This window comes from Agelaius phoeniceus, chromosome 24 (genome assembly GCF_051311805.1).
Source record: "Agelaius phoeniceus isolate bAgePho1 chromosome 24, bAgePho1.hap1, whole genome shotgun sequence".
Taxonomy (NCBI): Eukaryota; Metazoa; Chordata; class Aves; order Passeriformes; family Icteridae; genus Agelaius; species Agelaius phoeniceus.
In genome coordinates, this window is record NC_135288.1 from 8,063,889 (window position 1) to 8,078,801 (window position 14,913).

At 55.5% G+C, this 14,913-nt stretch overlaps 1 protein-coding gene across 6 annotated transcripts in view; it reads left to right on the forward strand.

Moving 5' to 3' along the window:
• The first annotated feature begins 825 nt into the window (after window positions 1-825).
• The window catches only part of AGRN (agrin), a 73,406-nt gene continuing 59,318 nt past the window's right edge, over window positions 826-14,913 (forward strand). For 4 of the 6 annotated variants that reach the window (XM_077190424.1, XM_077190425.1, XM_077190426.1 and 1 more), the window contains exons 1-2: window positions 826-1,413; window positions 8,186-8,447. In XM_077190424.1, coding sequence (XP_077046539.1) covers window positions 955-1,413; window positions 8,186-8,447 — 721 coding nt within the window. In that variant the 5' untranslated portion in view covers window positions 826-954. The remainder of the gene's footprint in view (window positions 1,414-8,185; window positions 8,448-14,913) is intronic. The other 2 variants (XM_077190427.1, XM_077190428.1) reach the window with 1 other exon arrangement.

Here is a 14,913-nt window from a genome sequence, read left to right on the forward strand (position 1 = left end):
CGGGGCTTGGGACGGCCTGGGGTGGAGAAAGGGGTGGGATGAGTTGATTTTAAAGTTATTTTCCAGCCACTCCATGGTCCCACGGGTGGCTCTGTCACAGCTCCTGTCCCCAGTGCGGGTCACCCCTGTGCCCAGGGATGGATCTGTGGGGTCCCAGCAAAGCAGGACCAGCCCTGCCTCAGTTTCCCTGTGCGGAAAACACGGGAGCATCTTTGGGGTGGAACTGGGGGTGACAGGGAGGGAAACGCCGGGGTGTCACCGCTCTTTGAGCACCTCAGGGGTGCGGGATGGAGAGAGGGACACCCCGGAACAGGGCTGGGGGTGACAGAGAGGGAAATGTTGGGGTGTCACCGCTCTTTGGGCACCTCGGGGGTGCAGGATGGAGCCAGGGACACTCCAGGACAGGGCTGGGGACAGCTGGCACTCATAGTGGGGGTGACAGGGAGGGAAATGCCGGGGTGTCACCGCTCTTTGGCATCTCGGGGGTGTGGGATGGAGTGAGGGACACCCCGGAACAGGGCTGGAGGTGCCAGGGAGGGAAATGCCACCCCTTTTTGAGCACCGCAGGGTGCAGGATGGAGAGAGGACAGCCAAGAAAAGGGCTGGGGACAGCTGCCACTCACAGTGGGGGTGACAGGGAGGGACAAAGCCCCACTTTGGGCATCTCGGGGGTGCGGGACGGAGCCAGGGACACCCCGGGCCAGGGCTGGGGACAGCTGCCCCTCACGGCGAGGGGGTGGCGGGGCCGGCTGCGGTCCCTACACCTTTAAAAGTCTCCTCACGTTGCGGCGCTGATTATCCATTAACCGCGGCTCCCTTTCCTGGGGGCGGCGTTCGCACCGAGCGCTGCCAGCAGGGCGGGCGGCCGCGCTGCCTTCCTCCCTTCCTTTCTCCCTTCCTCCCTCCTCTCTCCCCCCTAACCCCCGCTCCCTCCTTATCAGCAATTCAGATTGCATGCAAATCTGCGCGCTTTCTTCCCGGGCCACGGCAGCGAGCGCCGAGCGCCTTCCAGATCTCCTCCTCCTCCTCCTCCTCCTCCTCCTCCTCCTCCTGGGATTTTCCTCCTTCTCCCCTCCCCTCGCTGCCTCCCTTTCCCTCCCTCCCCTCTCTTTCTTTCCTCCTTTTCACCTCCCTGGAACAAAAGTGGCCCTTTCGGCTGCTGCGCCAGCGCTGCCTGCGAGCGGGGCCGCTTTGTCTGCCGGGCCCGGCGGCACCGCCACCGCCATGGGGCCGCGGCTGGCACCGACGCTGCTGGCGCTGCTGGCGCTGCTGGCACCGCTGGCACGGCCGGCCCGGGCCGGCTGCCCCGAGCGGGAGCTGGAGCGCCGCGAGGAGGAGGCCAACGTGGTGCTGACGGGCACGGTGGAGGAGATCATGAACGTGGACCCGGTGCACCACACCTACTCGTGCAAGGTAGAACTTTCGCCCCGCGTGCGCTTTGGGCTGGAATCGGGGCTTTTTTCTTTTTTAAGCTGTGAGAGGTTCCAGCTACCGTGTGGCCGGGGGGGCGGGGGGGATCTCCAGAGGTTGCTTTTTATGGGCATTTCCCTCTTTGGCTCTGGCGCGATGCGGAGCTGCCTCCCAACTTTCCGCGAGGTGCTGGGAGCCTCTCCTGTTGACTTTAGCAGCATCTCGAGTTTTCCTGCAGCCCGAGCTATTGTTTAACCACCAACCTGGCCTCGGGCTCTGGGGGTTTTTATCTCCCCCCGAAGCGGAGAGACGCTGGAGTCCCGAGCAACCTGAAATCCCATCCGCCCGCTTGACAGAAAACGTGCCGGATGCCTTAACCCTTGCCAGGGCAGGAATCTCGCTTGCAAGGACACGCTCCTCCCTTGCCTTTCCCTTTTCTCCTCACTCCCCTTTTCCTCCTGAAAACCCCGATTTTACGGGGCCGGGGGCGATGCTTTGGTGGAGGAGAAGAATTTGAACTTTCCCTTCGCAGAACTCTCCCTGCGGAGCTCTGGAGCATCCCCCGAGCATCCCCCAGCCCCTGCCCGCTGCCAGCGCCCCCCGACCCATCTGCAGCTCGCAGCCCCCCCGGCACCGTCTGTTTGCAGCGTGTCTGGCACATCCTGGGTGCTGCGCCGAGCATTAATGAGCTGTGCCCGCGCTGGGGCTCAGATGGATGTGGCCACCTGAGGCCGGAGCGAGGTGGCCACGGGAGGTGGCCCAGGGGCGCTGGTGGCGAGGCAGAAGTGCCAGGGTGAGAAATGAACCCATTTTTCTCCCCGCTGCTGACTCGCAGTGAGTCTGCCTGGCAGGAAAATCATCCTGCAGCAGCAGGGCAGGAGGCTGGGATGGGGAAAGCTGGGATAAGGAAAAGGTGAGATGGGGAAAGCTGGGATAAGGAAAAGCTGGGATGGGGAAAAGGTGAGATGGGGAAAGCTGGGATGGGGAAAGCTGGGATGGGAAAAGCTGGGATAAGGAAAAGCTGGGATAAGGAAAAGCTGGGATGGGAGAAGCTGGGATAAGGAAAAGCTGGGAAAAGGAAAAGCTGGGAAAAGGAAAAGCTGGGTTGGGAGAAGCAGCTCTGCCTTTGCAAGGTGCAATCCAGCCCCAGCTGGAGCAGCCAGCAGTGGGATGGGGCTGCCCGTGGTGCCGTTCTGGGAAGCACAATCTGAGTTCCTCACACTGGGAAGGGAATCTCTTCCCTGCCTCTCCCTGAGCAGGGTGAGGTTTGTGCTGCTTGCTCTGGAGTTTGGGATTTTGCTCCTGCCCGTTCCTGCTCTCCAAAGAGCACAGAAGGGCCAGGACAGGTTCCTGAGAGATCATTCCAGCCTTGGAGTGGTGTGAAAGTGAAAGCAGGAAAGCTTTCACCCCATCCCATCCCATCCCATCCCATCCCATCCCATCCCATCCCGTCGTGGCAGTGCTGTGACATTCGGGAATTTTCACAGGACAGCAACTCCCTGTCCCTTTCCCTGCCCATCAGCCCTTCCTGTGCCATTTTTAGTGGCATTCCATGGTGTCTTTGCAGGGAAAAGCAGCTTTGGAATGGGATTTGGGGTGTCCCGAGGAGCTGGGAGCAGATGAATCTGCTGTCACTGCAGTGACTCGGGATGTGCAGCTTTGCAGCAGCTCTTGGCTCATTGCCCTCCTCGCATCTTCCCAAGTCTTGGAATGGGAACTGTGTGCATTTGCCATGCCTGCAGTTTGTTTTGGTTTGGTTTTGTTTTGTTTTTAACCTAAATTCCAGCAGCAGCAGCTCGGGATTAAACCTGACCCCTGGCTCCTGCTGTCCTTGCACTGCCCTCGGGGCAGCTGGGAGAAATCCAGGATCTTGTGCTGAGGAAATTCCTGCCCCGATTCCTCCTGTCCTGCCCTCGGAGCCCCCTCCGTTATCTCCTGTCAGCCTCTTCCTTATCTGCAGAGGAAAGGCAGAGTGTGGGGAGCTCCCACACCCAAAAATCCCAGTTTGGCTGGAGCTCCCACACCCAAAAATCCCGAGTTTGGCTGGAGCTGGGTGGTCCTGAGGCAGCGGCGCGTGGGGATCCGTGAATTCCGTGCTTGGGGCATTGTTCTTCCCAAACCCTCCCAGCTGAGCGCTTCGATAGAGGCAGATAAGCACCAGATAAGCAGCGGGAGGAGAAATGTGAAGTTGATGTTAGACAAACAGCCCGGAATAGCTGCCAGCCGTGCCTGGGCTGCCAGGGGAGCTGGGGGCAGGAGGAACGGGCTGACAGAATTCCCAAGAAGTGGCTGCCGTGCCCTTTTCCCGAGGGATTTGGCACTCCTGAGTGCCGTTTCTGAGCTCTGCCCAAAGCTGCTGCTGCTGCTGGCATTGTCCCTTCCTGCCCCCTGAAGCGCCTTTTTCTGGGCTGTCCCCATGGTTAGCGAGGCAGCTGCTATTTATAGGGTAAATCCAGGTTCTGTGGGGGCCCTAGGAAGTGTGGAAGAGGATGTGGATCCTGTTCGGGACAATGGAGCACAGATTTTGGGGGGGTTTTGTGGGAATTGCTGGGTCCTGGGGAAGGGGCAGGGAAAAGGCACAGGGAGGGACAAAAAAGGGGAGGGGGAAGGATTGGAAATCAGAGCTGAAAGTGACTTTTATCTCCCAAAATTCCCAAAAATTCGTGGAAGCAAAGCTGATCCCGGCTTTTCTCTCCCAAACTCCCCAAAATTTCGTGGAAGCAGAGCTGATTCTGGCTCTTATCTCCCAAGAATTCGTGGAAGCAGAGCTGAAAGTGACTTTTATCTCCCAAAATTCCCACAGTTTCCTGCTGACCCGTTTTGGTGCTTCCCCTCCCGGGTGACAGCTCCTCCAGAGGGGACTTTGCTCCAACTTCCCACCTGGCTTTACACAACCAGTCCCGGCATTTCCCGGCCTTTTCCGGGCAGGAATGTTCTGTACAGGTGGTCCCCTTCCTTCCTATGGCCTGCACCCCCCTGGCGTGCTGGAAACCCCTTTTATCTTTGGGGTTTTAACTTTTCCCCCTGCCTTTAAAACACACCCGTGCCTGGACAAAGTTGTGCCTCCGCGGAGCTTTAAAACCCCCTTGAAACTCGGCGTTTTCTGCTCTCTCCGGAGGAGCAGAGCTCTCCAGGGCAGTGTCCTCCTCCCAGCAGGTCCCGGCCCCATTTTTTCTCCCTCCCTCCCTTCCTTTTCTCGGCGGTGCTCGCTGCCGCCGGTGAGTCAGCGGTGACAAAGTCTTGATTGCGGCGCCTGATGAAGGGGATGCCCCGCAGGTGACGGCCGGGCTGCGGAGCCGCGCTCGCCCATTCATTAGGGCGGGGAGGAGGCCGCCGGACTCTGATGTTTCTGTGCCCTGCCTCGGAGCGCCCCAGCCACGCCAATTAACGCCAGTCCCCATCTGCTGCGGAGCTGCAGGAGAATTCGGCTTTTTCCCCACCCAAAAAAAAAAAAAATCCAACAAAACCCCAAACCCCGAGCTGTGAAAATGCCCCGCACGCCGGAGCAGCCCCGGGCTGTGTTTTCTGCTGCTGGAGGAGGGGTGGTTTTGTTGGTTTTTTTTTTCCCCTATTTTTCCTGCTTTGTCTGGCTGGGTCTTTGCCCTGGTTTGCTGCTCACCTGCCCCGGGGCTGCAGGAGGTGCGGCTGGGGAAGGTGTCTGGGCTTGACTGCGGGCAGGGAGGCAGGAGGAGCGGCTGGGGAGGCAGCGGGGCTGGCTGGGAGCGGGGCTGTGCCCTGAACACCTTCCCCAGGCTCACCTGGGCTGGCTGGGAGCGGGGCTGTGCCCTCCTGCCCTGCACACCCTCCCCAGGCTCACCTGGGCTGGCCCCTGGGCTGGGAGTGCTGGGGGTGCCGCGGTTTCTGTGGGGTCAGGGCAGGGAGGCTCCTCGGGCTCTTATCGGGCTCGTATCGCTGCGAAAATCCCACCTGGGCATCCCTGGGGGCAACTGGGGAAATTCCAGTGTCCCAGCAGCCTCTGCGGGAAGGAAATGTCCTGGTCTCCATCCCAAACCTCTCCACCCTGAACCCAAACCTCTCCATCCTGAACCTCTCTCAATCCTAAACCTCTCCACCCTGAACCCAAACCTCTCCATCCTAAATCCAAACCTCTCCATCCTAAATCTAAACCTCTCCACCCTGAATCTAAACCTCTCCATCCTGAACACAAACCTCTCCATCCTGAACCTCTCCATCCTGAACCCAAACCTCTCCAACCCAGATATCTTCATCCTGAACCTCTCCATCCCAAACCTAAACCTCTCTCCATCCCAAACCTCTCTCCATCCCGAACCTCTCTCCATCCCAAACCCCTCCTGGCCCGTTCCTTCAGGTGTTCCCTCAGGTGCTGTCCCTGCTCCCAGCCAGTAGAAACCAGAGTTGTCCCTTTCAGGCCCCGCTCAGTCCCAAATGTCCATGGAAATGCAGGCCCTGCTCCTTCCTCGCTCCAGGGGAGGATGAGGAGGAGGATGAGTGCGAGTGGGGCTTGCTTGAGTTAAACCTCAGCAAATTTCAGGGAGATTTCTGCCCTCTCTGGTGGGATTTGGGGTTTAAGCGCTCCGTTCACCCTGCTGGGAGCCGAGCTTGTGCTGGAGGACCACAGAGGAGAGAAAATCCCATGGAGACCTCGGGGCAGCAAAACTTTGCCCCTGTCCCTGTTCCTCCCCATCAGCTTGGATCTGGGATGTGCAGGGAGGGACACATCCCACCTAGGAATTTTTCCATTATCATTTATTTTTTATGAAAAGGCATTTTTGTAAAAATACATTTTTATAATAATTCTAGTTTTTATAATAATTCTAGTTTTTATAATAATTCTATTTTTATAATAATTCTAGTTTTTATGATAATTCTAGTTTTTATAATAATTCTAGTTTTTATGATAATTCTATTTTTATAATAATTCTATTTTTATAATTCTGTTTTTTTAATTCTATATTTATTCTTCTATATTTATCATTCTATTTTTAAATTATATTTTTATACTTCTATTTTAAAATTCTATATTTAGCATTTAAAAATATATTTAAATATATTTAATTAAAATATACTTAAAATATATTTTAAAATAATGGAAAATTCTATATTTATAAGTCTAGTTTTAAATCCTATTTTTAAATTATATTTTTAAATCCTATTTTTAAATTATACTTTTATAATCCTATTTTTAAATTCTACTTTTATAATTCTATTTTTAAATTATACTTTTATAATCCTATTTTTAAATTCTACTTTTATAATTCTATTTTTAAATTATACTTTTATAACCCTATTTTTACCATTCTGTATTTTCTCTGTTTGTAAATGCTGTAGCTTTGGGGTGGCTCAGCCCCGGGTGCCCCAGCTCTGCTGCTGCAGCATGGGGCAGAGTGGAGCCGTGGCTGAGCTCTCCATGCCCGGGAGCAGCCGGGGCATGTGCGGCCCCAGAGGAGCTGTCCCAGCCCTGCCTGCACCTGGGCTGCTCCCGCGGCTCAGGTATGCAGCAGGGCAGGGAGGGTGCAGTTGTTGGGATGATAATTGGGGTAATTTATTGCTTTTCTTGGGCGGCTGCGCTGCCTCAGAGCTCAGACCCCCCAAGCCTGAGGTCCTGCTCCCAATGTTTCACCAGCAGGAGAAAGTGTGAGGGGAGCAGGGGGAGATGAACTCCTCAGCTCGGTTCTTCGCCTTGGTTTGTGCCTGCAGGGCACAGGCAGCGCTGAATCTGTGCTGAATTTATTCCCTTTTCCTGCTTGGCAGGTGGGGCTGAGCAGGCGGCTCCGTGGCCACAGGGAATGTGGGAATGACCCCGTTCCCGTCCTTCCAGCCTGCCAGGGACACGCTGGGGGAGCTTGGCTCAGGCTCAGTGTGAGCTTTGAAGCCTTTTCCATCAGGGCTGAAATTCTGGAGCTCAGGCTAAAAAAACCAACCAACCAAACAAAAAAACCCACCCAAACAAACAAACAAAAAAACCAAACCAAAACTCCCCCCCCCCAAAAAAAGAACCCAAAAAAACCCAACCATAAACCCCCCCCCCCAAAAAAACCCCAAAACAAAACAAAAAAAAATTAAATTTGCGAGGTTGATCAGGGATCACAGGATTTGTGTTTCAGCCCCTGGTTTGAACTCTGTGAGCTCAGCGAGGAATTTGGCACTGGGGAGAAATCTCTGGGTCTGAACAGCCCCTCGGGTCTGGGGGGGACACCTGGAGCACAGGCAGAAAACTGGGAATGGTTCCTTGCCACCAGGAACCCAGAGAGGGGAAAGGGGAGCCCAGAGAGGGGAAAGAACGGCTCAGGAAGGGAAAAGGGGAGACCAGGGAGGGAAAAGAGGAGTCCAGGAAGGGCAAGAAGAGACCAGGGAGGGGAAACAGAAACCCAGAGAGGGGAAAGAGGAGCCCAGAGAGAGAAAATCAGAGCCCAGAGGGCGAAAAGAATGGCTCAGGAAGGGAAAAGGGGAGTCCTGAGAGGGAAAAGAGGAGTCCAGGAAGGGCAAGAAGAGACCAGGGAGGGGAAAGAGGAGTCCAGGGAGAGGAAATGGGAGCCCAGAAGAGGAAAGAGGAGTCCAGGGAGGAAAACAGGAACCCAAGAAGGGGAAAGAGGAACCCTGAGAGGGGAAATAGGATCCCAGGGAGGGGAAATAATGGCTCAGGAAGGGAAAATGAGAGTCCAGAGAGGGAAAAGAGGAGCCCAGGGAGGAAAAGAGGAACCCAGGAAGAGGAAAGAGGAGCCCAGAGAGCACAACAGGCTGCCCCAACCCGCAGCAACGCGGTGACCTCTCCCCTCTCCCGTCCCCGTGGCAGGTGCGGGTCTGGCGCTACCTGAAGGGCAAGGACATCGTCACCCACGAGATCCTGCTGGACGGGGGCAACAAGGTGGTGATCGGGGGCTTCGGGGACCCCCTGATCTGCGACAACCAGGTGGCCACGGGGGACACGCGCATCTTCTTCGTCAACCCCGCGCCGCAGGCGCTGTGGCCGGCGCACCGCAACGAGCTCATGCTCAACTCCAGCCTGATGCGCATCACCCTGCGCAACCTGGAGGAGGTGGAGCACTGCGTGGAAGGTGAGGCTGTTCTGGGGTTTTTTGGGGTTTTTTGGGATTTTTTGTGGGGTTCCCAGCCCCTGGATGGGCAGGGGTGGTGGTTGAGGGGCATTGTCCTGGTTTTGGGTGGTGGCACTGATTTTGGGGTCGGTGGATGATGGGCAGGTGATTATTTAGGATCCCTGCCCTGCCCCATCCCTGTCCCCCCCAAGCCCCACGGTCCCTTCCCTCCCTCCCTGTGGCAGAAATGTGAAACGTCCCCGGGCTGGTGGCAGGAGCTGAGAGGCTCCATTTGTTGAGCAAATTCCTGTGGAATTTTAATCTGGAGTGGGAGGCTGGGACATCCTGCAGCACTTCCTGCAGGCTCAGCTCCCGAGGCAGCCAGGCCATTCCCCCTGCCCAGAAGCCCTGCACTGACCAGTTTCTGTCCAGCATCCCTGCACTGGCCAATCTTTTCCCAGTAGCCCTGACCAGTTTCCCCTGCCCAGTAACCCTGGCCTGACCAGTTTCTCCCTGCCCAGTAGACCTGGACTGGTCAGTTCTTTTCCCAGTAGCCCTGACCAGTCTCTGCCCAGTTTCTCTCTGCCCAGTAGCCCTGGCCTGACCAGTTTCTTTCTGTCCAGTAGCCCTGGACTGGTCACTCTCTGCCCAGTAGCCCTGACCAGTTTTTGCCCAGTAGCTCTGGCCTGACCAGTTTCTCTCTGCCCAGTCCGTGCCCAGTCTGTGCCCAGTCCCTGCCCAGTCCCTGCCCAGTTCCCCCTGCCCGAGCCGTGTTCCCATGCCCTGTCCTGGCACGGATGCTGCCCTGCCCGCCTGGAATTCCAGCAATGCATCCCTGGGATCCAGGGCAGCCTCGCCTTGGGGCCCTGCCAGCAGCTCCGGGCACTTCCCAGGAATCTGGGCAGTGCCAGGGCTTGGGAGAAACTCCAGGGAATTTGGGCAATTTCCAGGGGTGTAAGTGGAATTTGGGCTTTCCAGGGGAGCCCCACTGGTGCCTCCGTTCCAGGGAATTCGGGGAATTTCAAGGGATGCAGGAGGAATTTTGGGGAGGTGCCACTGCTGCCTGCTCCAGGGAATTTGGGCACTTTCCAGGGGTGTGAGAGGATCATTATCATTGGTGCCTCAGTTCTGGGGAATTTGGGGGGTTTCCAGGGGAATATTGGGGAGCCCCACTGGTGCCTTTTGCAGGGAATTTGGGCAATTTCCAGAATTGTGAGGGGGATATTGAGGAGCCCCATTGGTGCCTCTTCCATGGAATTTGGGGAACATCCAGGGATGTGAGTGGGATACTGGGGAGGCACCACTGGTGCCTCAATTCCAGGGAATTTGGGCATTTTCAGGGGATGCATGAGGAATTTTGGGGAGGTGCCACTGCTGCCTGCTCCAGGGAATTTGGGCAATTTCCAGGGGTGTGAGAGGATTAATAGGATTATCACTGGTTCCTCGATTCCAGGGAATTTGGGCAATGCCAGAGCTCGCCAAGGGGTGTGAAGGGAAATCAGGGAGGCACTGCTGGTGCCTCTTCCAGGAAATTTGGGCAATTTCCAGAATTGTGAGGGGGATATTGAGGAGCCCCATTGGTGCTTCTTCCATGGAATTTGGGGAACTTCCAGGGGTGTAAGTGGGATACTGGGGGGCACCACTGGTGCCTCAGTTCCAGGGAATTTGGGCAATTTCCAGGGAAGTTAGGGGAATATCAGGAAGGCACCATGGGTACCTCATTTCCAGGGAATTTGGGCAATTTCAAGGGATGCAAAAGGAATTTTGGGGAGGTGCCACTGCCGCCTGCTCCAGGGAATTTGGGCACTTTCCAGGGATGTTGGGGCAATATCAGGAAGGCACCGTGGTACCTCAATTCCAGGGAATTTGGGCAATGCCAGAGCTCACCAAGGCATGCCCAGGGAACACTGGGGAGGCACCTGCCTTGCCCAGAGCAGCTTTTTCAGGATGGTTTTTCCCACCGTCCTGGGTTTGGGGCTCTCCTGCTTTGCTGGGAGAGGAAAGCAGCTGTGCTGTGGTTTTTCCACGCCGCTGGGGCAGCCGTGCCCTCCATGGCCAGGGAATTCTTTCCCACCCCATCTCCCGGATGTGTCCCGTGGCGAGGTTTGTTTGGTGTTTTTATCTCCCGTGGCCCAGCTTTGTTCTGGAGCCGCTCAGTGGAACATCAAAGGCTGGATTTTCCCACCCACTCACTCAGGAAAACACTGGGGGCTGGGCTGGGTTTGGGGCCAGGGCTGGTTTTTGGGGTCCAGGGCTGTTTTTTTGGGTCCAGATACACTTTTTTGGTGCAGGGCTATTTTTTAGTCCAGAGCTGCTTTAATCCCAATCCTGCTGCCTTCTTTTTCCTGCCTTGGGCAGACAGGCCCAGGTTCCTGCTCTGCTTGCCCAGGATTTGCTCAGGGGAGGGAGAAGGAGCTGGAATTTCCCTGCTGCTGCAGTGGCATGGATCTCTTTTGGGGATGCAGCACCAGGAACCTGTCAGGATTCCATGTCCAAATCCCTTTGGACACAAGAGGATTCTCCCACTTGGGAGTGATGGATAAAAACTGCTGGGAGGTTTGGGAGGGGTTTGCTCCGCTCCACACTGAGCATCCCTGCCAAATTCCCTTTAAACCCTGCATCCCAAAGCCTCTCCTGCCTGCAGCTGGCCCTTCCATGCTGCTGTGGCTCGTGGAAGCCCCAGTTCCCAGGCACTGAAATCCCAGCTGGAACTGGTTTTCCCTTTCTCCCAGCCCTGCTCAGACCCTGCACTTTTCCAGCCTTTTCCAGCCTTTTCTGGGAGTGCTTGGCTCCCTGGGGCTGCCAGGCTGCCCCAGCCACGTCCCTGCTCTGGGTTTGGGGTTTCAGGCTCTGGCATGGGGAGGCTGTGTATGGTGGGGACATTCCCAGCCCAGATCCTCCTTTTCCATGGACGTTTGGTCCTTCAGGCTGGCATTTTCCACCCTGGGGAAAAGAGGAGTGGAGGAAACCTTTAGGAGGGTGAGGGACATTCCTGCTGCTGCATTATCCCTCCTCATCCTCCTCCTCCTCAGGAGCATCCCACGGGAGCCTCCCAGGGCACTGGGAGCTCTGGGAGCACTGGGAGCGCTGGGCCCTGGTGTTTCCACGGCCTGTGCTGAGTGCTGACAGCCTTGCTCCATCCCCAGGGGAGGATTTTGGCCATTCCAGCCCCTGCAGGCGTGGGAACCCTTCAGAGGAGCTCTGGAATCCATCCCAGAGCAGGCTGAGGGTGGAAGGAGGGAGCAGAGGGGGCTGGAGCTGCTGCTCTGGGCACCCTGGGGACCCTCTGGCCACCACATCTGTCCTGTTGATAAGAGAAGGGCCCAGCTCCAAGTCCAGAGTCCTGCGTTCCCCACGCACACAGCCCGGGCCTTGTGCTCCTTTTTCCAGAAGGGAATTTTTTTAACATGAGAGCTCAGAAGCCTGACCCCATGGTCTGCAGGACGGACACGTCCCAGCTGTCTGTCTGTCTGTCTGTCCAGAGGGCTCCCAGCGGGTGGCCCTGTCAGGAAAAGGCTGGAATGTGGCCCCGGGAGCTGTGACCCGGGAATGGCCTGGGGGAGCTCAGGGTGCTGCAATCCAGGCTGAGGGTGGTGTGGCCAGAGAGGGGGGGAAACCACATCTCAGCCCTGGAATGGGTGGAGAATGGGCAAAAAATGGATGGAAAATGGATGAAAAATGGAAAATTGGCTCTGCTGGGTGGCTCCAGCTGTGCCACAACAAGGTCAGGCCTCAGTTCCTCCGGGAACGCCTCATTCCCCTCCAGTGGGGAAATTCAGGCTGGATGTTGGGGAAAAGTGTTTTACAGAAAGGTGATGAAGTGTTTTACAGAAAGGGGATAAAGCTCTGGAATGGCTGCCCAGGGAGGTGCTGGAGTCCCCATCCCTGGGGGTGTTTAACAAAGCCTGGATGTGGCACTGGGTGCCAGGGTTGAGTTGAGAGCTGGACTCCATGGTCTTGAAGGGCTCTTCCAACCTGGAATTCTGTGGATTCTGTGAATTCATTCTGAGAATTCTGTGATTCTGTGATTTCATTCTGAGAATTCTGTGGATTCTGTGAGTTCTGTGAATTCTGTGATTCTGTGGATTCTGTGAATTCTGTGATTCTGTGGATTCTGTGATTCTGTGAGTTCTGTGGATTTTGTGGATTCTGTGAGTTCTGTGATTCTGTAGATTCTGTGGATTCTGTGAGTTCTGTGGATTCTGTGGATTTGTGAATACTCTGATTCTCTGATTCTGTGATTCTGTGGACTCTGTGGATTCAGTGATTCTGTGAATTCTCTGATTCTGTGAGTTCTGTGGATTCTGTGATTCTGTGGATTCTGTGAGTTCTATGGATTCTGTGAATTTGTGGATTCTGTGAATTCTGTGGACTCTGTGACTCCATGAGTCCCCGCTGGCCCTGCTGCGTGTCCCCGCGCAGGGGATGTGCCCCGGGATGCTCAGGTGGCTCTGCTGGCTCTGGGCTCCCCGTCCCTCCCTCCCTGGCACGGGGACATTCCTGGGCCCTGACTTCAAAGGCTGTTGGTGGATAACAGAGCCCGGCAGCCCCGGCAACCCTGGCAGGGGCCCTGGCAGCAGCTGCTCCGCTGGGCCTGGCCCTGCTGCCCCTGGGCAGGGACAGGAGCCCTTCCCTGCCCCTCGGGGCTGCAGCTGCTGGGGCGATCCCTGCTCTGGGGGCTCAACCTTGGGGGAAATGCGGGAATTCTGGGGGGAATTGCAGGGGTTTTTGGGTGAATCTCTGTGAGGAATTGCAGCTTTTTGGGGTGAATCTCTGGGGGGAAATGCAGGTTTTTTGGGGCGAATCTCTGGGGGAAAATGCAGGTTTTTTGGGGTGAATCTCTGGGGGAAAATGCAGTTTTTTTGGGGCGAATCTCTGGGGGGAAATGCAGGTTTTTTGGGGTGAATCTCTGGGGGGAAATGTGGGAATTTTGGGGTGAATCGCTGGGGGGAAATGCAGGTTTTTTGGGGCGAATCTCTCAGGAAAATTGCAGGATTTTTGGGGTGAATCTCTGGGGGTAAAATGCAGGATTTTTGGGGTGAATTTTTAGGGGAAAATGCAGGGTTTTTTTGGGTGAATCTTTACCCTGGGGGGCTGCAGATGTATTGGGTGAGCCCTTGATCTACGACACTGCAGATTTTTGGGGTGAATCTCTGGGGGTGCAGCTTTTTTTGGGGGGAATTTCTGCAGGGCGGGCTGGAGCTTTTTGGGGGAAATCTCTTCCCTGAGGTTCTGCACCTTTTTAGGGGGGATCTCTGCTCTAGAGGGAGGAGGGGCTGCAGCATTTTTGGGGTGAGGGTCCAGCTCCTGTCCATGCCCGGGCAGGAGCAGGGCTGGGCCCTTTTCCTGGGCAGGATTTTCCCCTGGATCTGATCCAACTGTTTTTCCCTGTGTTTTTTTCTTTTTTTCCATGTGCTGCCCCGTCCCTGGTGGATTGTGGATTATTCATTAGGTAAGAACATCATTCCTCTTCTCTTTGGGATGGAAAGTGGGGCAGGAAAAGCCACACAGGGGTGGTGTGTGTGGCTGCTGAGGTTCTGTGGTGGGAGGATTCCTTGGATTTGCCTTTTCCCTGGATCTCCCTCGGGCAGGAGGCACGGAGGGGACAGGATAAAACCCCTCTCTCCTCACTACAGGAGTGTGGGTATGAAAATCTCGGGGATGCCGAGGGTGGAGTGCCCTGGTGCTGGAAAGGGAGGTGTGAACTCCCTGTAATTCCCTCCAGGAAAACAAACCCCACGTGGCCCTGGGATTTATGGGGCCTGCTCCAAATCCTCGGGGTCACTTGGTCAAGTGGGGTAAATTGGGAGGGCTCTGCCCGAGGGTGTGACCGTTAATTAACTCCAGCTTCCCTGCGAAACCCGAGCCCGGCCGGCAGCCCCCGGAGGGCTGGAAGGGGCTGGGAAGCAGCTGGGAAGCAGAGGGTGCTCCCAGAAAAGGGTTTGATGGCCTTGGTGGCATTTTAAGAGCACTGAAAGCAGCTCTGGCCTTTATTTTTACTGTTTTTTTTTTTTTTAATGCTGTATGATGGTTTCCTCAGTCATTCCTCAGGTCATTCCTCAGTTATTCCTCAGATTATTCTTTAGGTTATTCCTCAGTTTATTCCTTAGATTATTTCTCAGTTGTTCCTGAGATTATTCCTCAGGTTATTCCTCAGGTTATTCTTTAGGGTATTCCTCAGGTCATTCCTTAGGTTATTCCTCAGGGTGATCCTCAGTTATTCCTTAGATTATTCCTTAAATTATTCTTCAGTTATTCCTGAGTTTATTCCTTTGATTATTCCTGAGGTTATTCCTGAGGTTATTCCTCAGTTATTCCTCAGGGTCAGGGAAGATGGGATGCAGAACAGGAATAGCTGGGAATGAGGGATTTTGGGAATCCCAGCCCACAATTCCTGTGAGGAAGAGAGTGAGGGGCTGCAGTCCTGGATCACAGCAGGATCCCACCATGCTGGGAATGCAGGGGAATGCAGGATCCCATCATCGTG